This window comes from Canis lupus, chromosome 2 (genome assembly GCF_011100685.1).
Source record: "Canis lupus familiaris isolate Mischka breed German Shepherd chromosome 2, alternate assembly UU_Cfam_GSD_1.0, whole genome shotgun sequence".
Taxonomy (NCBI): domain Eukaryota; kingdom Metazoa; phylum Chordata; class Mammalia; order Carnivora; family Canidae; genus Canis; species Canis lupus.
The window spans coordinates 4,595,176-4,622,803 of NC_049223.1; the positions used below are offsets into that span (position 1 = coordinate 4,595,176).

The 27,628-nt window shown below is 34.9% G+C and overlaps 1 protein-coding gene across 2 annotated transcripts in view; it reads right to left on the minus strand.

Annotated features, from left to right (window-relative positions):
* Positions 1-215: 215 nt before the first annotated feature.
* YME1L1 (YME1 like 1 ATPase) overlaps positions 216-27,628 on the minus strand; it is a 43,797-nt gene continuing 16,384 nt past the window's right edge. The window contains exons 4-19 of one of the 2 annotated variants that reach the window (XM_038529733.1): positions 26,339-26,437; positions 24,496-24,605; positions 22,209-22,359; positions 21,725-21,808; positions 19,815-19,897; positions 16,325-16,415; positions 10,937-11,089; positions 10,061-10,193; positions 8,921-8,983; positions 7,764-7,876; positions 6,775-6,930; positions 5,807-5,958; positions 4,608-4,734; positions 4,440-4,513; positions 3,729-3,815; positions 216-1,326 (exon numbers count right to left, since the gene is read on the minus strand). In XM_038529733.1, the coding sequence (XP_038385661.1) occupies positions 1,183-1,326; positions 3,729-3,815; positions 4,440-4,513; positions 4,608-4,734; positions 5,807-5,958; positions 6,775-6,930; positions 7,764-7,876; positions 8,921-8,983; positions 10,061-10,193; positions 10,937-11,089; positions 16,325-16,415; positions 19,815-19,897; positions 21,725-21,808; positions 22,209-22,359; positions 24,496-24,605; positions 26,339-26,437 (1,820 nt within the window). In that variant the 3' untranslated portion in view covers positions 216-1,182. The remainder of the gene's footprint in view (positions 1,327-3,728; positions 3,816-4,439; positions 4,514-4,607; positions 4,735-5,806; positions 5,959-6,774; positions 6,931-7,763; positions 7,877-8,920; positions 8,984-10,060; positions 10,194-10,936; positions 11,090-16,324; positions 16,416-19,814; positions 19,898-21,724; positions 21,809-22,208; positions 22,360-24,495; positions 24,606-26,338; positions 26,438-27,628) is intronic. The other variant, XM_038529734.1, reaches the window with a different exon arrangement.

Below are 27,628 nucleotides of genomic sequence, written 5' to 3' on the forward strand. Positions count from 1 at the left end.
AGGAGAAACAAAAGGGGAAAGAGAGGTGGGCAATTAAAAAAAATGAGATAATGAATCTGGACCAAGGTATATGGGAGTTCCTTGTATTATTCCAGTAATATTTCTGTAAGTTTGAAATCAGATCAAACTGTAAAATTAAAAAAAAAAAAAGGGCAAAGATATTATATAGCAAACTCCATCAACTTCTTCAATGAAGACCATATACAGCTTAAGAGTTATTAGAAAACTGTAGGTAACTTTAATAAAATAACTTCAAGAATATAATTTGGTTGTAAAACCAATACAATGAGCTCTAAAAATTTTTTTATTCAGTTAATAAAGTCATCTGTAAATCCTGTAATATGTTCATATTCACAAAATCTGAATGAAAAGCAAACACAACTTTCCATTTCTAACACGGTAATTCAAAGTTCACTTTGAAGGGACTGGGATTTGGGGTTAATTTTTTTTCAATACCAAGCATAATTATATAATAATTCAGATTTTGAAGTGACTCACTGTTTATTTAATGAAATACTTGCTGCTCTGAAATAAATTTCATTAGTAAGAATGATGATGATGTTAAAAAAAGACAATGAAAATGCAAGCTGCATCTCTAAAAGGTTATAATCATTTAAATTATGATTATATCTTTACATTTACAGTTCTCTATTTTTAGATAGACAAAAACAAAAGCAGAACTATTTTATATTATGGACAACCTGGAACATAATTAAGTGCATCTTAATGAAGTTTCCACTGACATGAATAGAAGTATGGTTCACCAACAAATGGTACTATCTAAAAACAAAGACACTCCTTCAACAATTTTACTTTGCCAGGTAAAAATACTTTCCAAGTGCTAAAGGCACAATTTTTATTCACATCTAGTAGAGGAACCAACCATGAAATCATTACTTATTTTCAACTGAATAACTGACTGACATTTCTCTAACAAGCTATTTTCAATCCTAACAGTTCTTTATTTTCTTTAACATATTTGCTATGAGTTGATAACTTGCAATAGGTGTCATCATGAGACTAACCAAAACTAGACTAAACATGACAAAAGAGACAAAGTGTTTCACACCCTTGAGTGATATCAAGTCAAGAATGAGAGAAAAGCATTGCAAAAGGAGACTACTGAAATGCTACTTATATATTCTTGCAGTAAAACCAGCAATGCATCCATTTTAAGAATTATCATCTCACTTCCAATTTCTTTCCCTCAAGAACAATTTGAATCTCTTTGGCATCCAAAGTCTCATAGGTTAGTAAAGCTTCTGCTAGATTCTTATGCTCTTTTGCATGAGTCTTCAAGATATGTTTTGCTCGTTCATATGAGTCCTGAAATGGAAAAGCAGGTATCTTAGAAGCAGAAAACTTAGGAGAAGCAAAAACCGTAAATAGGAAAAAAAAAAAAAAAAAAAAGATATGCCTTAAAAAAATGTGAAATCTATTCATTTCTATTTATAAAAGATAAAAGCACTGGGCTCCATGTCCAGCATAGATGGACAGGTAGATAGAAAAGGAAGCTTGGTTCTCAAAGATGAGATTTGCAAATGTTCTATTTTTAACCTCAAAATTTATCACATGGATAAATAAAGACTACTTAGGGAGCTACTTAAATATATATAAGTATATAATGTATCTGTTTTTTAGGTAAAATCTATGAACAAATAAATCTTTCTCCCATTAAAAAGTTAAGGGAGGTTTGCTTCTTTTGCTTTGTGAGATTTCACCAATTTATTCAATCTAAACAGCCAGAAAAGATCTTTTCTATTCTCTTATTTGGTATTTCAGTCTGTGACAACTATACCAGTTGCCAAAAAAACTCAAAAACGAGTTTTTTGTTTTTGTTTTTAAGATTTTATTTATTTGAAAGATAGAGTGACACAGAGAGCACAAGCCGGGGAGAGGCAAAAAGAGAGCGAGAAGCAGGCTCTCCACTGAGCAGGGAGCCTGACTTGGGGCTCAATCCCAGGATCCCAGGATCATGACCTGAGCTAAAGGCAGAAGCTTAACCGACACCCAGGAGCCCCACTATAAAATCAGTTTAACAAAACCAAGTAGCATAGGTCATATAAACATAACACACTTATTAAAAATAAACATCATTAGACATTCTTAAAAAAAAAACATTATGTTTAAATGAAATAATAAAATTAAAGACAACATATAAAGTATTGCAAATATATCATGTAATATTGAGACTAATAACCAAGGATGAATTAGTAATAACTTTAAAAACCCAACGGAATGAAACCCTTACATTGTAACATGTAAGACTACTATTAGGTTTTTTATACTTTTAAGTCTTATATATATATTTGAACGAAAAATGTACTAGTCATCATTTCCCTTAATAACAATGTAAGTGTGCCATCTAGTGGAAAGAATACCTACTGCCTTCCCAGTCTTCAGAAAATTATTAGAATAAAGAATATTTCCAATGCTCTAAGAATACTAGAGCATAGATAATTTACTCAAAATAACAAATAGTAAAGGAAAGAGAATGAAGATTCTGGTAAGGCAGAAAGAATTCCTGTTCTGAAACACCTTCTAAACCTTTCCATTACATACACTTTCCACATAATGACTTTAAAGCATTTCTTTATCTCCTTGAGTTAATCAATAACTGGCCCTCCTGGGGAGACTCCAGTGGCACCTACCAATGCACTCTTATCCCACCCATTTCAGAGTAAAGAAATGACCTCTTTGTTCCCCTCATCACTAGCAGACCATTACTATCCCATCCTCTTCTAGAAAGCACAAATCCTTTGAAGTTTATACCATTTGACTGTAGCCCTATTCAACCTCCTTCCACTGCCATCTTTTTTTTTTTTCTTCCACTGCCATCTACTACCCGAATTACAGTTCACATTCATTAGACTTCCGGCATTTAGCTCAATCTTTTCCATTCCAAGATCTGCCTTCGTGCACATCCAAATGCAACACATATCCAACCTCTGCACTAAGCACCAGACCTATGTTATCTTTTCCGACTTGAAATCTTCACTAAGACACCTCAAGTTCATTATGTATAAAACTCAGCTCATAATCTACATACTTCCCCACCTTAGGCCGTCATCAGTGTTTTGCCAGTAAATAGCACACAGAACTATGAGGCAGAAATCTAGAAAACAGCTTTGTGTTTAATTTAGCTGCTTTCTCACCCAAACATCATGAAGGTATTTTGATTCCACTAGATCAGTATCTCTTGAATGCATTTTTCTCAATTTCCACTCTCAATGCCCTAATCCAGACATCTGTGGTACAATGAAGATATTCCACAGTACCTAACAACTCACATATTCTGTATTGGATACTACAATCAAAAGACTTTCATTTTCAAGATCTTTGTGCTTCATTCTTAGCACATGCACACAGGTAGGCAAAAAGCAAATACTACTTGTTGAATAAAATATATATCGGAGTAAAAAACCAATAAAGACTCAAATAATCATGATCTCCTATTCTAACAACTGTATAGTTTTAACAGCTAAAGTAGAATATTTATAATTACTGATATAAACTGTTCTTAGCCTATGGCCAGAATAAAGTAAAGACTCAGTCTATAATCAGAGACTCCCAAACAACATATTTAAATCATTTCAATGGTGCCCTTTTTCTCTTTATTGTATATAGTGACATTTCTAAACAGAGGATAACCATTATCTTCTGGTAAGCACCTACTACTTAGGCACATTAGGACTAGATAAATAAGCACAGAAAAATATAATCATTACCCTTAGAAGGATTCTAATTTCTTGCTCAATAGCAGATTGAGTTTCTGGACTCAGTTTCCCTGTATCACTGTACGTCATAACTCCAAGCTAAAACAAACAAAAAGAAAGAAATTGAACAGAAAAACCCTAAATCACTAATAATACTATCCTATACTTAAAGAAAACATCATGGGGGCAAGGAAGAAATTCAATATAAAAATGCCCTTGAGCACAAAGAAATGTCATCATTCTTCTGAAAGTAGAAGACTCAAATTAAAAGTATGAGCAAAGAGAGGAAATTTAAAATCATAAGCATGGTTCTGAGTACCTTCTTAGAAAACCTTTGCAGCTATTCCAAACCCAGAAATCCACAATGTAGTATATAGTAGTGCTTCATGAAGCCACAATGATAATGTAGAAAAGTGAAATATGTGAAAAGGCCAAAGTAAGCAAGTTCAGCAAGTGGGTGTTTTAGGTCATAGGGATTGAAGTATCTTATCCTTTGTTTAACTCATGAAATACTATTACTGTCCAAGCAGCTAGAATGGAAAGAGAATACTATCTGTATTACTCAGAAAATAACGTTTAGTTTAGAATAAGCAGTGATAAATCTACTTGGAATGAGACAGGAGAAAAGTAAATGTTACCAATTTACCATGAGAACCCTCTCAAAAAGAAACACTTGACAAATCATCATCTGATACATGAGGAAGGGCTAAAATTAGCTATTACCTTTTCACTCATTCCAAATTTGGTAACCATCCGCTTTGCTATTTTAGTTGCATTATCAAAATCACTGGAAGCACCTAAAATTTAAATATATACATAAGAACTCAATTTTTAAAAATATCTTTAAATCAGTAAGCATAATGTGAACTAAAGCCATTCTTTACAGCCAACCTGTTGTGATATGGTCAGTTCCAAATATAAGCTCCTCAGCCACTCTTCCTCCCATACTAACATCCATCTGTGCAAGCAGCTGAGCTCTAGTTTCATTCCATCTGTCATTCTCCGGCAACAGGGACACCTAGACAATTGAAAATAAAGAAAAACTTCAGACACAGTTTGAAATACTTATATTAATAATCAGAATTATCATTTGGCTCTCACTATATAATATCAGGATGCTGACAGCTCAAAGACATTTTTAGTAGAGAGGATCTCAGGTGACTGATGACAAAACTGACAATATACAAAATAAGAAAAATTCTTTATTAAGCCAAAGTTTATATATTTTATATGTAATAGGTATATAATGCTTCAATAGGATGGACTTACATCCAGGTGCACAAAAATGCTTAATATGTTTATAATTAGAAAGATAAGAGAATGAAACTTGTACTCAGTGAGAAAAATCTTAGAATAACTATGGAAACACTGAGTTTCTTTGTGGAAGGAAAAGAACAATTACGTATTTATGAATAATACTTTGGGGACACCCAGGTGGCTTGGTTGGTTGGGCATCTGTCTCCCTTTGGCTCAGGACATGATCCTGGGGCCTGGGATCAAGCCCCGCATTGTGCTCCCTGCTCAGCGGGAAGTCTGCTTGTCTCTCTCCCTCTGTCCCTCCCCCTGCTCGTATGTGCTATCTCTTAAATAAGTAAATAAAATCTTAAAAAAAAAAAAAAAGAAGAAGAATGAAAGTTTGCTGTCATTCCAGATTTAAATTTCACAATGTAGGGCAGCCTGGATGGCTCAGCGGTCTAGCACCTGCCTTCAGCCCAGGGCGTGATCCTGAAGACCCTGGATCGAGTCCCACGTCAGGCTCCCTGCATGGAGCCTGCTTCTCCCTCTGCCTGTGTCTCTGCCTCTCTCTCTTTCATGAATAAATAAATAAATAAATAAATAATTTAAAAATAAATAAATAAATTTCATAATGTAAATATATAACATCTGAACTATTAGTATCCTTTATATTAGCAGGTAAGTTTCATGAATATCTCTGATTTCATGATGGTTCAGAATACTAAAGAAGAAAGTTAGCAGCATATTTAGGAATTAGTTGAATTTTCTTTTTAATTATTTTCATCCACAATTTCTTACATAAGCTTTGGAGAGTGCTATTTGAAAGAAAAGAAAAAAAACTACCAGATACTTACATGTCCAAGTGTTGGCCCTCGTGGCATGATTGTAGCTTTGTTGATAGGCATTGCATCTTTAGTGTAATATGCAATAATAGCATGACCAGATTCATGGTAGGCTGTGATGGTTTTGTTTTTGTTATCAATTTCCACACTTCTACGTTCAGGGCCTAAGGATAAAAATTTAATTGAATAAAATTATTCTGTTAGGAAGGTCTATTTAGATGAATGAAAACCACTTGCCCTTATGTAGTTCTTAGAGTGACATTAATAAATATTTTAAACCACAACAATCTGCCAACTGATAACCAAAATAGGAAGAAATGTCATCTTAATCCTATCAACAAGTTTTTTTGGTTTTCTTTTTAAGATTTTATTTATTTATTCATGAGAGTCCCAGAAAGAGAGGCAGAGACACACACAGAGGGAGAAGCAGGCTCCTCACAGAGAGCCCGATGCGGAACTCAATACCCGAACCCAGGACCATGCTTTGAGGTAAAGGCAGACACTCAACTGCTGAGCCACCCAGGCATCCCTTAATTAATTCTAATTTCAGAAAATAAATATGAGAGCAGCCCTGGTGGCATGGCGGTTTAGTGACAGCCTTCAGCCCAAGGTGTAATCCTGGAGACCCGGGATCAATCCCACGTCGGGCTCCCTGCGTGGAGCCTGCTTCTCCCTCTGCCTGTGTCTCTGCCTCTCTCTCTCTCTCTCTCTGTGTATGTCTATGAATAAATAAATACAAATCTTTTAAAAAAATAAATAAGACAAAACACATGAGTACCCCCTGCCCGCAAAAAGTATAATCATAGAAACTGTATTTGTTATCTATGAGACCCAAATGATGGCTATTTTTGAGTATATATATTTTCTTGCTCCTGTACCTTTCTTTTTTATAACCTTTTATTTAAAAAGAACTTATTCTCTACTATAATGAACAGGGTAAGACAGAAAAAAAAAAGGGGTGGGGGAGAGAGAAAACCTACCCATTAGAATTTTATCTTTGGAAAATTCTAGTTCCTTCATGGTAACCATTTCTTTTCCATCAACAGCTGCCTTTAATGCAGCCTGATTCACAAGATTCTCCAGCTCTGCTCCAGAAAAGCCAACAGTACCTCGAGCTATAATTTCTGGATCAACAGCTGTGTAGACAATCGCAATATTAAAATTCCAAAATAGCTCTTCATAAATAATTCACATTCCAAAAGAAAACAGCAATCCTGAACTAGAACTTAAAATATTTATTTTTTGCTAAAACTACAAAATAAACTTACTTTTTCTAAAGGAAAAAAGCCAAAATGCTATTAAAATTACCATTGGGACAAATTACAAAAGTTTTTAAATTTAAATAACTTTACGAAAAACAAAGAAATGCAGAGTTGCCTGACATGATTTGTAAACCTTCAAATTACGACCTAAACTGTTACTCACCTAAGCACAAACTAAAAATGTGAACTCACAGACATTTTCCGAATTTCATCCTGAAATATTTTATACCTAAGTATTTAGTATTATATGTACATTTGTAAGAGTTCCCCTTATTATAGGGAACATATTTGGTTCTTACAAATTGATTCATCTATCTGTGAAAATACTGCAGCTTAATAGCTACATTTGTTAAGTAAGTGGGCCCATAATATTTTCAGGTATTTCGTTTTACAGTTTGCCTCTTTTCAACCCAAAGTGATTATATACACTTTTTCTACTATTTCATATTTTACATTCATCTTAAAAATATTTATATATTTATCTTCAAATATTATTTATCTGGGTATTAACAAGAAAACATTCTTTACAATCAGGATTCAAATGACAATTTCCTAGATATACAAGAATTATGAAATAAACATTTTAAAAAGGACATATAACAAACCGGTCTTTTGAGACATTTTTAAGGTAAGGACCACAAATGGTGGAATGAAATATTACCATTCTATAGAAATAATAAAGTTTGTGTTAATGGAATTAGACTTACACTGATCAAACTTTATTTTATTGAGATACCATTTCAAAATTTCTGTTCGTCCTTTTACATCTGGTCTTGGAACTGTAACTTGCATGTCAAAACGTCCAGGACGTATTAAGGCACTAAAGGGAAAATATAAAAAGAAACTATAAATTAATAACCTGAATATGCTGGACTAGTTAGTTCAAAGGACTAACTCTGAATACGGATGGAAAGATATTAGCAACCAGAGGTTAGACTGGAGTTTTGTTTTTTATTCTAATTCCAGTACAGTTAATATACAGTGTTATATTGGTTTCAGGTGTACAATACAGTGCTCAACACTTCCACACATCACCCAGTGCTCATCACAACAGGTGCATTCCTTAATCTCCATCATCTTTTTCACCCTAAATTGGAGTTTTGAACTAAACCAATATTCAGATAGCTTCCTGTAAAACATGGCTCAAGTAACAGTTTCAATAACCAGATGACAGATCAAAGGCTGATACAGATAGTACACAACCCTTATAAACAAAAACATGCAATCTGGTCATTCAAGGAACAATAATTCTAGAGCAGTCTATCAGGAGATCTACACTATGAAAGCTTCCTATCATAACTACTATTAAGTACAGAATATTAAACTAGAGACTTAGGCAAAAACAAACTATTACATCAAATTAAAATGAGTTAATTCTATGACAAAATCAACAAAAATTTAAAATTATAGTAAGTTTTATTTTTAAAATCCTACCACCCCCAAAATTTTATGATACAAAGTTCTCAGAAATTAACAACTTTACTGAAATTTAATTCACATATTCCAGAATTTAAAGGAGGTAATCCAGTGGTTTTTAATGTATTCAGAGTTGTGCAATTATCAACAATCTAAGTCAAGAATATTTTTATGCCTCCACACCAAAAGAAACCCCACAGCTACCAACAGTCACTCCCCATTCTTCCCATCTGTGGCAACCAGAATCTACTTTCTGTCGCTACAGATTTGCTTATTCTGGACATTTCATATAAACAGAATCATATGTGGTATTTTGTGATGAGCTTCCTCCTTTTTTTTTTTATTTTTATTTTTATTTTATTTTTTTTTTTTGAGCTTCCTCCTTTTAAAGTTCATCCATGTTTTAGTATGTATCAATACTTATAAAAAAAAGTCTTTTAATACGTACTTATCTAATGCCTCTGGGAAGTTTGTGGCTCCTATTATGATAACTCCTTCATTGGGTTTAAAACTATTTAAAAAAGAAAAAAAGTAACTTTTCACTGATAATTAAAACAGTACACATATAGAAATGCTCTACATAAAATGGTCTATCATTAAACTTAGTAACGGCAAAGAAACGGAGGTTGATCTTTTTTATCCACTAACATCTTATTTCTTAAAAGGGACAAATGTTACTAGGCCAGCATACTAAAATAAAACTCTTATTAATAAATCAAAAAGTCCTATGATTACATGCCTTCACAATATTTATTCTGCTTAGCAAGAGATGACCTAACAGAAAAGGCTTGGGTACCTGACTAATTTGTGAAGAATTCTTCTCAAGTTTACCAATTGAAATTTTTACTCCTAGACTTTGTTTCAAAATTACTTATATGGTTTTAAAATATTTTTCCTTCTTTCAAAGCAACCCCACCTCTTGCTTTTTATATGATGAAAACTTTTTAAATCTCGGACGCCTGGGTGGCTCAGCAGTTGAGCATCTGCCTTTTGGCCCAGGGTGTGATCCTGGGATCTGGGATCGAGTCCCACATTGGGCTCCTTGCAGGGAACCTGCTTCTCCCTTGGCCTGTGTCTCTGCCTCTCTCCCTCTGTGTCTCTCATGAATAAATATATAAAATCTTAAAAAAAAAAAACAAAACAAAAAAAACAACTTTAAATCTACCACAACACTAAAAGCTAGTCACAAATTGTGTCAGGACCATCATATGATCCCTTTACATCACCAAATACACTACTATTCTCAACTGGAAACATCACTTTCCTTTCATAATGAAAAAAGGTGCAGAGATCACCAATTAAGAGTTGATACATCAATCACTCCATTAGTAATGGAAACAATACAATACAGAAAATGCAGCTTGTCTTGACTTCTTGCACAGGGACTACTCTCTATTGCCTATATTTTTTCCTATTTTTAAGGTATTATTTTTGAGTAACCTCTATACCCAACATGGGGCTCAAACTTACAACCCCAAGATCAAAAGCTGCATGCTCCACTGACTGAGCCAATTAGATGCCCCGCTATATCTTGAATGGTTAACAAATACAACACCATATTCCAAAAGACAGAGGGAGATTCAATTACCCATCCATTTCAGCAAGGAGTTGATTTATAGTCTGTCTTGAATATGGATGCATTGGAGACTCAATTCGCTTTCCACCAACAGAATCTAATTCATCAATGAATATAACACAGGGAGCATTTGCTTTTGCTTCCCCTAGGAAAAGAGAAAAGATTCAAAGGAATTTAATGAAATCAATACTTTCTGAACAAAATCATATATATATTAAAAACCTGTTAGATTGTCAAAAGCCAACAAGACATTCATTAAGGAGAAATCCACAAAAGGAGATCTCTTTCTTTAAAAAGTGATTTAAGTGCAGCCCAGGTGGCTCAGTGGTTTAGTACTGCCTTCAGCCCAGGGCGTGACCCTGGAGACTTGGGATTGAGTCCCATGTCAGGCTCCCTGCATGGAGCCTGCTTCTCCCTCTGCCTGGTGTCTCTCTATCTCTCTCTCTCTCTCTCTTTCATGAATACATTTAAATAAATTAAATGAATAAATGAATGAATGAATAAATAACTGATTTAAGAACAATAATCTCAAAGACAAAACTATATTACACAGAATGATATATAATAAAAACAAATTAGTATTCATTCTTCCAACTGTACAAACCATATACAATCGGGTGTGAGGCTAATTATTCTTTAATTTCATATATTGAATTGATGAATAAGATAAAAAGGGCAACAACAAAAAACTCAGCTTTTCAACAGGCCCAACCTCATCTAATGCTTCTCCTAGCTCTTCTATTTGAGAAAAAAGTACAGTTCTGTTTTAGCTCACACATTAGCTAGGTCAGCTATCAATCATAATCAAATAGCAAAGAAAGGGTAAGAAGCTCTCCCCCTAAAATTAACAAATTTTTTTTATTGTATTAAAGCTACATTAAAACATACTAAATAGATTTCTGATACGACTGGCTCCCACACCCACAAACATTTCATCAAATTCTGATCCAGAAGCATAATAAAAAGGAACATCAGCTTCTCCAGCCACAGCACGAGCAAGAAGTGTCTTTCCTGTTCCTGGTGGTCCAACTAAAAGAATTCCTAAAAAAAAAAAAAAAAAAAAAAATAGAATGATTCAAATTAAAAAAATAAAAATAGATCTCCTGGGTGGCTTGTCATTAAGTGTCTGCCTTCAGCTCAGGTCATGATCTCAGGCTCCTGGGATCGAGTCTCGCATTCCCTGCTTAGCAGGGAATCTGATTCTCCCTCTGCTTCTACCCTTCCTCTGTTCATGCTCACTCTCTCATGTGCTCTCAAATAAATAAAATCTTTTAAAAAATAAAATAAATAAAATACAACAAATTAAAATAAACCCTAATGTGAATCTATAAAACAGTTATTAATATATAGTTTTTAGGTTGAAGGCACAAAACCAATACTTTGAAACAAAGGAAAACAAATGTCTCTAGAATAATTCACTTCAGATCTTCAAAAATAATTTCCCTCTATCATTTTAAATACTGTTTATATCTCATCATAGACAATTCAGAATCCTGAGAATGGAATGACAAACTCTTTATCACTAAATAAGATAAAATTCACATAAACACAAATTAAGAGATTAAACAACCAAATGTGATGCATGAACCCTTGACCTGATACTCTTCCATGAAAAACATATTTAAGAAATTAAATACCAGGGCAGCCCAGGTGGCTCAGTGGTTTAGCGCCACCTTCGGCCCGGGGCGTGGTCCTGGAGACCCGCGATGGAGTCCCACATTGAGCTCCCTGCATGGAGCCTGCTTCTCCCTCTGCCTATCTCTGTGCCTCTCTCTGTCTGTGTCTCTCATGAATAAATAAATAAAATCTTAAAAAAAAAAAAGAGGGATCCCTGGGTGGCTCAGTAGTTTAGCGCCTGCCTTTGGCCCGGTGCACGATCCTGGAATCCCAGGATCGAGTCCCACGTCAGGCTCCCGGCATGGAGCCTGCTTCTCCCTCCTCCTGTGTCTGCCTCTCTCTATGTCTATCATAAATAAATAAATAAATAAACCTTTAAAAAAAAAAAAAGAAATTAAATTCCAGGGATAGCTGATGAAAAGTTGAAAAAAATACTAGAATACAAGATATTAAGGAAATAACATTTAATTTTTATTTGGCAGGATAAATTATCCTCCTTCTTTAGGAAAATATCCTTAGTCCTAGGTGATACATAACAAAGCATTTAGATATAAAGTAGTTAGTGTCTACAGTTTTGTAATTTTTCTGTTATGTTTGAAAATTTTCATAACAGCAGTTAAGTTTTTTGGAAGTTAGAATGACTGAATTCTCTGGTTTCCACAACTTTTCATTTTTCAGACTACATTTAAAAAGGCAAAAAAAAAAAAAAAACTGGGTGCCTAGGTGGCTCAGTTAAGCATCTGCCTTCAGCTCGGGTCATGATCCCAGAGTCCTGGGATAGAGTCCCAAGTCAGGTTCCCTATTCAGCAAGGAGTCTGCTTCTCCCTCTCCCTCTCCCTCTGCCCCTCATTCACCACTGTTTGTGTGCTCTTTCTCTCAAATAAATAAAATCATTTTTTTAAAAGGAAAAGAAAAGCATTAATGCTATATTTTAAACATAAAAACTCTTCCTAAAGCAAATCTGCTGAAAAATACCCCTAAGACTGTCCCCTTGTATTGCCACATTATGATAATTCCTAACTCATTTAAATCATCACATCAATTTCTGTAAAATATATTTTGGTACCTGAGAATTTTCCCACAATTTTATAAATATTCCTTGTGATTAGTAAGAAAAGTGTACCTATTTTATGATTTTAAACATGTCCTTTACGATGTCATAGTATTGGCTTTAATAAATGAATCCTATGGCGGGATGAGCACTGGGTGTTCTGCTATATGTTGACAAATTGAACTCCAATAAAAAAAAATTAAAAAAAATAAATCTTGAATTAGAAGATTCAAGTGAGCAGTATAAAAACAAATCTTAAATATGACTGTTCCCGGGATCCCGGGGTGGCGCAGCGGTTTGGCGCCTGCCTTTGGCCCAGGGCGCGATCCTGGAGACCCGGGATCGAGTCCCACGTCGGACTCCCAGTGCATGGAGCCTGCTTCTCCCCCTGCCTATGTCTCTGCCTCTCTCTCTCTCTCTGTGACTATCATAAATAAATAAAAATTTTAAAAAATATATTAAAAAAATGACTGTTCCATTTATTTATTTATTTATTTATTTATTTATTTATTTATTTATTTATTTATTTATTTTAAAGATTTTATTTATTTATTCAGAGACAGAGAGACAGAGAGAGAGAGAGAGAGAGGGAGAGAGGCAGAGACACAGGCAGAGGGAGAAGCAGGCTCCATGCAGGGAGCCCTACGTGGGACTCGATCCAGGGTCTCCAGGATCACACCCTGGGCTGCAGGCGGCGCTAAAAAGCTGCGCCACCGGGGCTGCCCTTACTGTTCCGTTTAATTCACCAATTCCATTTCTAGAATTGGAATCTAGAATAATGCATAAATAAATGAGTAAATCCAGAATTTATTCTAATGAGATAATTAAGCATGTGGGCAAAGCCTTGAGATATTAAGATGATCATCATAGATTTTTGTTTTTTGAATTAAAAAATGTTTGAGTATACTTGACACACAGTTACATTAATTTCAGGTATACAACACAGTAATTTAACAAGTTTACTTTATACATTATGCTGTGCTTATCACATATGTAGCTACCATCTGTCACTATACAACACTATTACAATATCATGGACTATATTTCCTAGGCCTTTTATTCCTCTGACTTATTCATTCTACAAATAGAAGCCTGTCTCTCCCTCTCCCTTTCATACATTTTGCCCAGCCTCCACATTGCTATTTTTTTCTAAATATTTTGTTTATTTATTTATTTGAGAGAAAGAGAGAAAGCACAAGTAGGCACAGCTGTAGGAGCAGAGGTGGAGGGAGCAACAGACTCCCCACTGGGCAGGAAACCCAATGCAGGGTTCAGTCCCAGGATCCTGGGGTCATGATCTGAGCTGAAGGCAGATGCTTAACCAATTGAGCCACCCAGGCTAATTTTAACACACTGCTAATTTTAACAGCAAAACATTGGAAACCATTTCAAAGTTCAATATTAATGATTATAGTATAGAACAATCATATAGTACAAGGACCTCATGAAGTCATAATCTTGTACTCAATTCCAGCATATGGTTTTTCCCTCATACCAACAAATAATTCTCCAACACCAGCTGGGTGTCCTACAATTCAATTCAATTATGATATTACCTACCTGGAAATAGTATCAAACACCATAAATTAAGCACTTTGTCCTAAAAGACTGCCTCTAGCCCCACCCTTCCCTATGTCAACTACAAGACGAGGTTGTTACCTATGCTTCTGACTGACAGACTATAGAGAGGAGGTTCCAATGACTGCTTCCTTGGACTTGATTTGCTAAAATGGCTCACAGAACTCAGAGAAACATTCTACTTACTAGATTGCTGGTTTATTATAGAAGGATACAACTCAGCCAAGAGTCGGTCAAATGGAAGAGACGCATATGGTAAGGAAAGGTAAAAGGATTGCTGAGTTTCTGTGCCCTCTCTAGATATGCCGCTCTTCCCACATCTGCACATATTCACCAATCTGGAAGCACTGAATCCTATCCTTCTGGGTTTTTATAAGCATAAAAACATGCTTTTTTACATAAGCACGACTCATTACATAAGCATGACTGATTCAGCCTCCAGTGACTTTCCCCTCCCAGATAGCCAACAGGGAGACTAAAAGTTCCAGCCCTCTAATCACATGGTTGATTTTCCTGACAACCAGCTTCTAACCTTAGGTGTGTTCTAAAAGTCACCTTGTTCAGAAGACAAATCTATTGCTGTCATCACTATATTTATTATAAATCACAACAATCATTAAAAATCATATTAACTGGAGAAAACATCAAACTGAGGAACATTCTACAAATTAGTGTGTAGTCTACTACACAATTTTTAAGGTCATAAAAGATCTACATCTATTCCTATACTAAAAGGCTGAGAAAGGGGCCTGGGTGGCTCATCAGTTAAGCATCTGACTTTGGCTCAGGCCATGATTTCAGGATCCTGAGACTGAATCCTGAGTGGAGCTCCACATTCAGCGAGGAGTCTACTTTAAGTTCTCTCTCTCCCTCTGTCCTATGTCCCCCTACCAACAAGCACATTTGTGTCTGTGTGTGTGTTCTCTTAAATAAATAAATAAATAAATAAATAAATAAATAAATAAATAAATAAATAAATAAATAAATAAATAAAGGCTGAGAATTTTTTTCAGGTTAAAGAAAAATCTAGGGGCACCTGGGTGGCTCAGTCGCTCAATTCACAGTGAAGTACAGACACTAGGTCTTCTGGATTTCTAGACTATGTACAAGTAGCCAATTCTTGATTTTGATTCAAGTCATAATCTCAGGCTCCTGGGATTGAGCCCCGTGTTCCACTCTACACTCAATGGGGAGTTTACTTGAGAATTCTCTTGTTTCCTCTCCCACTGCTCCTCCCCTCCTGCTTCCTCTCTCTCTCTCTAAAATAAATAAATATGGGCACTTGGGTGGCTCAGTGGCTGAGAGACTGCCTTTGGCTCAGGGCATGATCCAGGGTCTTGGGATCAAGTCCCACATTGGGCTCCCTGTGAGGAGCCTGCTTCTTCCTCTGCCTATGTCTCTGCCTCTTTCTCTGTTTCTCTCATGAATAAATAAACAAATAAATAAATAAGTTTTTAAAAGATTAAAGAAAAATCTAAATGTGTAAACCTGCACTGAGTCCTAAACCTGGGGTTGGGGATGGTGGATGAGAGGACCTTAATTATTAAGAGAAATGCTGAAATTTGAATATAACTGAATTTCCTAATAGTTTTAGAACCATGCGAAATTTCCTGATTTTAGTAACTATAGTGGAATTATGTAATAGAATATTCTTATTTTTAGGACATACATAAGGAAGTATTTGGGGTTAAAGGAGTATGATATCTACAATCTACTCTTAAATAGTTTAAAAATACATTTATGTGAAGAAAATGGATGAGCAGATGGCACAAACTGCTGAAAAATTGTTGAGTTTGGTTAAGAGTACAGTTTTCTCTGCACTATTCTCACAACTTAGTCTGAAATTGTAATAAAAAAAATCCCCACTCCTCTCAAAAAAGGTTATACAATGGTATGTTCAGAATGAAGACTTACTTGTAAAATAAGAAATTAAGAACTAAACTTTAAGCTTTAAATCTGTTAAAAATAAATTAGCAACGGATTACAGTATTTTTTTTATGTCAAATCACGGTAAAGGGAAGATATCTTACCTTTTGGAAGTTTACCTCCAAGTACAGTAAATTTTTGTGGATTTTTCAAGAACTCAACAACCTCCTGCAATTCTTGTTTGGCTTCTTCCACCTAAAGTGACACAATTTATCAAATAACTCTAAGCAATGATTAGATTATCAAGGCCTCCTTTTTGAAAATAGTAAATTTAACTAGAAAATAGTAAATTTAACTGGAAATTATCTTGGCTGTCTCTTTGTTTCAGTGAAAGAAGTATACAAGAGGGCTCCCTTATAAATGCACACACAACAGAGTTTTCATTGGACTCTTTTTGCCAATTATACAGTCTCCTTACATGACCCAACAAAAGTACTCTTATTACATTTTCAAGAAACAGTGCTTCCTCCAGTTAACAAGGACTTATATTCACAATTCTAGTTAAAGGTGTCAGCAGCATTTGATATAAACAGAAAGACTCACCTACCAAGTTTCAACTCCAGAACTTTTGACCTGGCTTATAAACTTAAAGGGCAAATTATGTGGGCTTAATATATATCAATGAGAAGGGAGCCTGTATTTAAGTTATAACATTAATTTGTGATTAATTATGAAATTATTTTCATTATAAGGAATTACCATTAGATTACAAATGACATAGTTCCTAGAAATGCCCAAAGGATGGTGCCTAAATTAAAGTATAGTGTAATGATTGTTTGGTAAATGGGTGTGGCAAAAAAGTTTAAAAGATTTAATATCCCAAATACAAAAATCATGTAGAACTGAGATCCCTAAGAAGAATAAAGCCCAATCTGGTCAAAAAAGACGGCAAGCAGAATATTAGCTTAACTTGAAAAACTCAGATATAAGTTAAGAACCGCTGCCTAAGTCCAGGTGGCTCAGCAGTTTTGCGCCCCCTTCAGCCCAGGGTCTGATCCTGGAGACCCAGGACTGAGTCCCACATTGGGCTCCCTGCATGGAGCCTGCTTCTCCCTCTGCCTGTGTCTGCCTCTCTCTCTCTCTTTTTCTCTCTCTGGGTCTCTCATGAGTAAATAAATAAAATATTTTTTAAAAATTTACAATAGCAGTATTTGGGCCAAAACTAGAAACAACACAATGTCTACCTAATGTAGAATACACAATATTGTGATAGTCATATCACAAGAAAGTCATCCCCCAAGCAATGGGGATAAATAAACTACAACTCCATGTAAAAACAGATAGATCTCACAAACATCATTTAAGTGAAATGACCCATATATGCTACATGTATTACATTTATGCAAAATTCAAAAGCAGGCCAAATTAATAGATGTTATCAGAACAATGATCATGCTTGGGGTGGGAAAACAAAGGGCACTAGAAAGTTTCTAGCAATATTCTATTTCGTGAGCTGAGTGCCAATATGAGTTCACTGTGTGAACTTTATTAAGGTATAGACTTATGACTTGTGCAGCTTTGTGTGAATGCTGAGCTTCAATAAAATTTATGTTTTAAAAGAGATTTGGGGGTTCCTGGGTGGCTTAACGAGTTAAGCGGCTGCCTTCAGTTCAGGTCATGATCTCAGAGTTTTGGGATTAAGCCCTGAGTCAGGCACCCTGCTCAGTGGGAGTCTGCTTCCCTCTCCATTTGCCCCTCCCCCCCACTTCTCTCTCTCCCTCTCATATAAATAAATAAATAAATAAATAAATAAATAAATAAATAAATAAATAAATAAATATCTTTTAAAATATTTTTTAAAGAAGAGAGATTTGGCTCTTTATCAATTAAAATAAGTTTTTTAAATATTCAAAGACATCCATATACTAAAAGGAAGCCAAACTACATTTGGTCAAGGTAATGAATAACTTTAAATTGTAAGAAAGAGGAAAACAATTAGATGTCACCTATTACTCAGATTACATTTTCTCTGCCCAATCTCAGTGTTAAGAAAATTCCCAATAGAAATATGTAAGATCTACACAGGAAAACAGAGTTTAGGGGATTAAGGCAATGAATGAAGTTATAAAAGCCCTTGTTAGTATTTTTATGGCAGCTATATATAAAATTATTCCTATATAATCAGAAATTCTAGGCAAGGAAATGACATGCCTATATTAGTTCTTTAACACTCGGCAAAACTGATCACAGGTATCACCTACTGGCATACCTATTATGGAAAATTATTTTGGTCTATATAGGTCCTATAGTAATGGTAACAATATAAAATTATAGCAATAATTGTAATATTTGTATATATTCGCACAGAAAGCTTTTGACAATCTAAAAATTTTGTGATGTTTCCATTTCTAGTATTATCAGCATGTCTTCTTTAGCTTCGTACTCAGAAGTGGACTCATTCCAAAAGAAGTGTAGCATACGGAGTAATGAAATATATACTTTGCAGGGAGAAAGTAAGAATGCCTTGCTGACCAGTCAGGTTCAGTGTAAAGCAGGCTCTGACTGCACACCTTAAACAAAATGGGAAGGGCCTTCTGCACTAATGACTCAAGTTTTCAAATACTCATTGCACCAACTTCTTCCTCAATTATTCCCTTTTTTGTGATTCCAACAGGGTTCACAGCTGTTTAAATTGCAAAGGGAAGGAAAAGATTACTTGGTATAAAATTATCATAGTGATTCCTGATACTTTATTCCCTAATAGTTGTGAAATAGGTCATGAAAAATATTTATGCATAGATAGAGAACTCAGTGCGTAAAGAGGAAAAGCTCTCATTCTGTTCTGTATTAAAGTAGCTTTTTCATTGGTCAGTAAAAAAATCAGGCACATTAATTCTTCAAGATCTTTGCTCTCTTTCTCTGGCTAGAAATGTTCTTTGCTCAAATACATGCATGTTATGGGGGCGCCTGGCTGGCCCAATCAGTAGAGCATGTCACTCTGGATCTCTGGGTTGTAAAGTCGAGCCCCACGATAGCTACAGAGATTACTTAAAAATAAAATCTTAAAAAAAAAAAAATACATGCATGGTTTACTTCATCTTCTTCAAATCTTCACTCAAATGTCATCTTCTCAATCATACACTGAACATCCCCACTTAAAATTGTGACCTTTCTCTCAAAACTCCTAATCCTCTTTAACCTGCTCCATTTTTCCCCCATAACATACTCTATTATTTCTTATATGCTGTGTCATTGTCCAATTTCTGTCAGAATTAAAAATCCATGATGGCAGAGATTTATTTCTTCTATCCCAATATCTAAAGGAGGGCTGGAGAACATGTAATGAAGCTTAAAGTTCCAAGGTTCCAATCATGACTTGGTCTTTTCTAATCTCCATACACCCATCCAAGAGCACACCCAGAAAGTTCCTAGGGATTCAGAGCCCTGTGTCAAACACTGGGGTCTCAAAGACTAAACTGTAGAACCAAAGATGCACCCAGTGCTCGTCATTTAGGGAATTATAAGAGTTTTAGCGCCTGGAACTGGAGTAGAGACCAATATGTATATTTTCTACTTTATACCTTTAAAATCAAATATTAGCCTTACATAATGAGATAATATTTGAAGAAAGAAGGGTAATCTTTTTAAACTTACTCCTTTGACATGTTCAAAGGTGACATTTTTCATCTGGACAGGATCTACTGCAGAATCAAGCCCCGTTGTTGTCCGGAAGCGGACTAAGGAGAAAAGAAATGTTTATATATTTGATAGATTCATAAAATTCCAACCATCTTATTATTGACATGTAAGAAAATAAAGAAAAACTATACCTAAGTTTACATACATTAATTCACAGTGAAGTACAGACACTAGGTCTTCTGGATTTCTAGACTATGTACAAGGAATAAATGATTCACATTAGAATGACATCTTTATATGTTCCAATTAAAATGAAATATTATTTCCCTCTTCTCCTGTACTATTAACAATAGATATTTAAAACATTCTCAAACTCCAATGTGCATAAAAATCACTTGAGAAATGTGTTAATACAAGTTCCCAGGACATGCCCAAAACTTCAGGTCTGTAGGTATTTAGAAGGCAGCCCAGGAGAGCACATTTAAAAAAAAAAAAATTTCATTTGGGGTGCCTTGGTGGCTCAGTTGGTTAAGTGTTTGACTTCAGCTCAGGTCATGATCCTGGGATGGAGTCCCACATCAGGCTCCCTGCTCACCGGGGAACCTGTTTCGCCCTCTCCCTTTGCTGCTCCCCTTGCTTGTGCTCTCTCCCTCTCTTGTCAAATAAATAAATAAAATCCTAAAAAAAAAAAAAGATAGAAATTTGGATGCCAAAAAACCAATAGGCAAAAATACAGAGATAACAAGAAAACACTTATCAAGAATATACAAATTGGAAGAGCAAATGTTATACACTAATTCTACAATGGACACTAATAGTTTTAGTCCACTAAATTGTTTATTTAAGGATGTACACAAATGGACTTAATAAAGCAAATTAAATACAGCCAAACAACTTGAACCTTGTAAGAAATTAATTACCCAAAAGCAACACACTTCATATTTTGATATACACTTTGCTTAACATAAGAAATTAATTAAGAAACATAAAAGAATAACCAGATTTCATCCCACCCTTCCAATATCACTCAGTGTCCCTATACTGGTTCAGTTTTGAAAATAAGGAGACAAGAGAAGCTGACTCTAGCTATCAAAAGAATATTCCTGAATGTTAAAATCTCATCTCAGGTTTGATGCCACAAAAAACTTAAAATATCTGGGGTTACATACAAGTTCTGGGATGAAGTCCTGATCCAGGTCAACTGATATTCTTTAACTGTATATGTATTTTTCTCTCAAGGTAATCAATCACAAAGAACATAGAGAACACAGGGTAAAAAGTGAATAGATGAGAAAGCAACAGGAACCACTTAAAACTGACATTATTCATTGCAGACTGGCAAACTGAGAAAACGAAACTCATTTAAAGCGATTTTAATTGTATATTAAATATTTAATCATGTATTATATATAAATTTTTCATCAATTTATTAGTGTCTTTGAAATAAGTAACTATTTCTTTGTATTGCTATTATACAATTGTTCTACAAGTTTTTTAACTTTTATAACTGGATAGGTATAATTTTCTAAAAATCTGGAAAAACCACTCATAGGAGTTAATCCAACACTTTTGCTGCAACATAATCTTTGGAACTTTAACAAAATATTAATTATTTTCTCAAAAGTAAAACTTAAAATTTGTACAGTGTCTGAAGCAACTTTTCCAGTAATCCACAAAACAATGTAAATATAATAAGCCCTGACAATGTAGATGGCATGTAACTATAACAGATTAAAACTTTTCTACTGCAATGCAAAAAAACAATCTCAAATTGACCCAATCTGTGAAGTGTTAACTTGGGAAAGAAAGGCCTAGACACCAGAACAGTAAATGTTTCCTCTCTCCTAAGTCTTAGCCAGACTATGAAAAAAAATCAACTATTTAAAAGATTTTTTAAAAGTCAGAAAAATAAAAAGAGCCTTTACCAGATAAAAATGGGTTTTTTAATAGTCCATAAATGCCAAACAGCAGCAAAACGAAGAGAATTAGACGAGTTCGTCTCAGAGAATCTGGAGGAGGAAAAATAAGCTTAAATCAAATGACAATAATGACAAATGACAGATTGATGAAAAGTGTTAGGTTACTGATGGTAATTACATTTCATCACATGCAATTCTGGAACCTGGCATTCTTTTGTTTAATTGCCAGAATTTCCTTTCAACACCCTGTTACCAAAAGCCTCATGAAGGCATTCATGCTTCTGTCCTTGACTTTGGTTCTCATTTGAGAAAAGGGAGAGTGTCAATAGATATTTTCATTTTGACACAGCCTAAGTTACAAATACAATGGAATATAACCAATGAAAAGGGTCATACCTGTTAGAAAAAATATTTAGAATCACTTAAAGGTAGGACTATGACTTCTTTTTAGATGTTCTTCCCAAATATGGATAGTGTCAAATCAACTTACCATTAGTTTTTTGCATTAGTGCTTGAGCTTTCAGAAAACCCTCTGCAAAACCAGTTTTAAATGCATCTTGGTGAGCTTCGGGTATATTTTTGGTTTTCATGAGTTTGTCCAAACTCTCAACATCTGATCCTCTGTCCCGCAAAAGGAACCCCTAAATACACAAACAACGCATCAGTACTGATTATAGAGAGAACACTGCCCAAAAATATAGTGACCACTCACAAAAAAATTCATTCAAAAATTCTAGAATTTCTAATTTTTATTATCCACCTAAAGAGTTACACTAAGACTCAATAATAAATTACTTAATGGCTAAGAAACTAACTTTGGACCTTATACTTGCATCAATCAATTAAAATACAGAAATTCTCTCCAAAAATACTATTCTGAAACCTGGTTACATATATGTATGTACTTAGGGTTTTAATGGTTTGATGTTCACACTCCTTTATCTCTACTAGAGGAAAAACTTCATTAATTTATTAAATGTTTAGTGAGAACCTTTTATATCCTTAGCCTTGTATAAGTTCTGAAAATGTGAAGATAAATAACCAATGATCTGAATGATCTCAGTCTACTAGAGGAGAGAGATACACAAATAACTAATTTTTAAAAATCATTTTGATATATTAGAAGTTCTAGGTTTGGGGGGACCTGGGTGCCTCAGTCAGTTAAGCAACACTTGGTTTCAACTCATGTCATGATCTCAGGGTCAAGGGACCAAGCCTATCCTCAGGCTCTGAACTCAGCACAGAATCTGAAGATTCTTTCCCCTTCCTTTTCCTTTCCCTCTGCTCTCATGTGCTCTCTCTCTCAAATAAATAAAATCTTAAAAACAACAACAACAACGACAAAGTTGTTTTAGGTCTGGGGTAAAATAAATGCTACTTTAGGAAGTCAGGATTTCTAAATCACAGGGTACAGGATTTCTAAACCACAGGGAACACAACACATAAACAACATTAACAGAGCCATGAAATAACAGGTCTTAGTGCTCAAGAACTGCAAGCAATCTTGTTTGATAGGACTTTAAAATGCCAAGAGAGGAGTAGGGTGGAGGTTCAGGGGGGGTGCCATATTTAAAGATGAGAATAGGAAAATGGTAGGCAGAGGCCAAATGGATATTACAGTAGGAATTTGACAATAAAGCAAAGTTATCCAATTATTATTACATTAATACATTTTAGACAGATGATGGGTTGGTGGCAGTCTAGAGGCTGGTAGGTAACAAAACTAAAGGCAAGGAGACTAAAGAGAGCCTGGATGGTTCAGCTGGTTAGGCATCTGACTCTTGACTTCTGTTCAAGTCATGATTTCAGGGTCATGTGATCAAGCCTCATATCAGGCACCATCAGTGCCAAGCCTGCTTGAGATTTTCTCTCTTTTTGAGTCTCTCTCTTAAATAAAATATTCTTTTAAAAAAACAAAGGGACACCTGGATGGCTCAGTCACTTAAGCATCTGCCTTTGGCTCAGGTTATGGTACTGGGGTGAGGTCCCAGGACCAAGGCTCACTTCAGGCTCCCTGCTCAGAGGGGAGCCTGCTTCTCCCATTCCCTTGGCTACTCCCCCTGCTTTTGCGTGCTTTCTTTCTTCTTCCTTTTTTTTTTTTTTAATTTTTATTTATTATTTATGATAGTCACACAGAGAGAGAGAGAGAGAGAGGCAGAGACACAGGCAGAGGGAGAAGCAGGCTCCATGCACCGGGAGCCCGACGTGGGATTCGATCCCGGGTCTCCAGGATCGCGCCCTGGGCCAAAGGCAGGCACTAAACTGCTGCGCCACCCAGGGATCCCACGTGCTCTCTTTCTAATAAATAAATAAAATCTTAAAAAAAAAAAAAGGCAAGGAGACTAAATGAATGTTTACTAGAGTCCTTTAGGCAAGAAACTGTTATAGTCTATCATGTAGTGGAATTGGTGATAAAGAGACAAATCTAAGAAATGTTTAAGAGGCTGGATCAACAGGACTTTAGTGATTAATGGATGTGAGAGGGGAGAAAAGATGAACAAATCAAAGTTGATCACCAGGTTTCTAGCTTGGGCGGATGCTATTCATGAACACAGAGAACACACAGGTAGGTATGTAGGGAAAAGAATAAAGGGAGATGTCTAATAGACCAAGAGAAACACGACTGGCACTCAGAAGAGCTGTAGGTATAATGATTACACAGGTTACTAGTCCTTTAGAAAATCAACTGGCTACTAAAAGAAATCAGATATTGAAGGTTCTCATTTTAATAATTTGAAAATTACTGCTTTTTCAAACAACAAAAAAGGTCTAATTACCTTTACAAACGATGGTGCTATATGCTGTGTCTCTGCTAATCTTTCAGAGGTGGACTGTAAACGTCGAGTTCTTGATTTCAAAGTTTTAAAACCCCGAGACTGTATGAAAACTGAACGGAACAGTATCACATTTACTTCTTATTGCAAATTTTATAAGAAAAATGCCTAAGATTCAAAACTGACACCAAATCCATACATCCTAGTTTATCATCTCTTTTTTTAACATAGTTCTTTGCCTGATACTTCACTACCCTGGTAATTAAAGTCATTAAAATGGATTGAATCTATAAATTAACTTTAGAGTTTCTTGGTAGTTTTAAAATGTGAAAGAAAAAAAACCTCACTGATGAGCACAAATAAAAGTCATGGTCTAATTCCTCAAACCCCAATCGCATCTTCCAGAAGTAGCCACTGTTAACAATTTCACGACTAGGCCGCCTGGGTGGCTCAGTCGGTTAAGCATCCAACTCCTAATTTCAGCTCAGGTCTTGACCTCAGGATTATGAGTTCAAGTCTGCACTGGGCTCCACACCAGGCATGGAGCCTATGTAAAATAAATTAAAAGAATAAAAGTTTTGGGATCCCTGGGTGGCGCAGCGGTTTGGCGCCTGCCTTTGGCCCAGGGCGCGATCCCGGAGACCCGGGATCGAATCCCACGTCGGGCTCCCGGTGCATGGAGCCTGCTTCTCCCTCTGCCTGTGTCTCTGCCTCTCTCTCAATCTCTCTGTGACTATCATAAATAAATAAAAAAAAAAAAAAATTAAAAAAAATAAAAAAATAAAAAAAAATAAAAGAATAAAAGTTTTGAAAAACAATTTCATGACTACCCTTCTATGTATGTGAACACATGCTCTTTCTATATAAGTAGTGTAAAATTTTTTGCCAATTATCTTCGTGCGCTTAACAGTATATCATGAATATTTTTCAGAACAGGACAGATTGTGCATTCAATTTAATGGCTGTTAATATTTTTCAATTTATCATTGTACAGCAATTTAAATATTCAACCACTTTTCTACCATGAATGTTAGTGGTTTCCTGTTTTCTTATTGCTAAAAATGCTGCAGTTAAAATTCTTGTACGTATCATCTTTTAGCACATGTAGACTGATTTATTAAGAGTGAAACTGTGAGGTTGAATTATTTAACACTAAGAAACTGCCCTCTAAAAGACTGTTATTGATTTATACATCTACCAATGAATAGGAACATCCTTTTCTCCACATCTTTGCCAACAGAGATTAATATAAATCTTTTATTTTTTAAGATTTTATTTGACAGAAAAAGACACACCAACACAAGTAGGGGGAGCAGGAGAGAGATAAATAAATAAATAAATAAATAAATATGCATCTTTGATTTTGCTATCAATGTGATGTCATCTACTTCATACCTTAGGGAAAGTCCTCAAATTTCTGATCCACTGATGAAGCCCCTCTGCTGCTGCCCTGACTTTTTCAACATTTTTTTTCTGTCATTGCAATCAATTGAAACAATTTTGAAAATGAAATTTTAAAAATATGGGGAAGTAAACAAATATGTTTAGTTAATTATGTTAAAGGTATAGATAAGTTTCCTAAAGTTTGATTTACTATGGCACTTATCACTTACATTCAAAATTCAGCTATTATGTATTTTCCAAATTAAAAATTATGGACATACCCAAACTAATGGACTCCAAATACTGTATTAAAAATTATGGACATACCCAACTAATTGACTCTATCAGTTCTACCATGAGCTACAAATGAATGTTTATAAACATTAATACAATTAAGAAAGATAAATTAGAATTTGTTAAATATATATTAATTTTTTTCAAAATAAAGACAGTTATTTCCTACCTGGCCAGTACTGAAGATCTGAACAAATACTTTTAAGAGTTCTTGAATGCTGTCTGTACAAGCAAGAGGAACGTAAAGTAGTAAACATATCTAAGTAACCTGGAGGAAAATTGAAAAAAGTAAATTTTCTATTTACCAAGCTAAAAAAGTAACAAAATATAATTTTACCAAATACTAGAAAAATAAAAGTATAAATTTAGCCTTTTATGTGTTCATATGACTCTGCTTTTAGGAGTTTCTAAAAACACTTTTAGTCTAATTACAGTTCTTTATCCCTTTACTATCATTTGGCCATTAGATTATCTTTTTTATCTTCTATATGACTATAGCTGCCAATGAAATTCAATTCAAACCAAAAGGAAAAGATATGTATGTTTAGCTAAAGTTACCTTTAGTTAGGAACACAAAGACATAAAGAACTGCTATTTCCTAGGGACAATTTCAAAAACTCTAATAAATTATGTGATTAAACACTATAAACCAAAGCACAGTTATCTCTCTTTCTCAAAGATTCTGGTCACTGTGTACAAAGATAGTTCCTTCCAGAGTTGGAAGCCATAAACTTTGGTGATCCTTCAAATTCCCACTGTTGAGTAATGGGCCCCATCTTACTTTACACATCCATGATCCTAGGGAAAAAGCAGAAAGGAGCAATAGAAACTGGTTCTCATCTATCCCAGTTACAATTCAGGGATTTTTCTGGAAATCTTATCGTTAAGTCAACAAACTCCTTCTTAATACCTCTAGCCTTCCTAAGCCAAGAAAGCAGTTGGCAATAAGAAAAAGGAAATGTAAGAAAAGGAAGGAAAAGGAAATGTAAATATGCAGACCAGAAGAACAACAGTAATACTACTACTACTACATAACAACGATAATAACAAAAATTTTACTCCAGTGAACACTTTACTATGAGCCAAGCATTATAGTATGGCTAAGTAAACTATTCAGATTATTTCATTTGATCCTGCGAAGATAAGGAGTTTTTCTTCGTGCTTCATGAAAATGAGAAAATAACAGTTTAGAGGAATAAAGTAAATGCCACAGCTTGCTCAGTGGCAGGACTGAGTTTGATCCTAACCTACTCCTCACCCTTAACAACTAAGCCTCAGGACTTCTCTCAGGAAGACAGTCGCATAACATAAAATAATAGAAGCAGATTTCTAACCTAAGCCCCCAAACTCAAAAACTTCATTTTTCTCACTTTTAAATTCTTTATTTACCCTACAACCCATATATGTAATAAAGGCAATAGAATGAGGAGTAAATGAATTAAGCTTGTACGAAGTACAG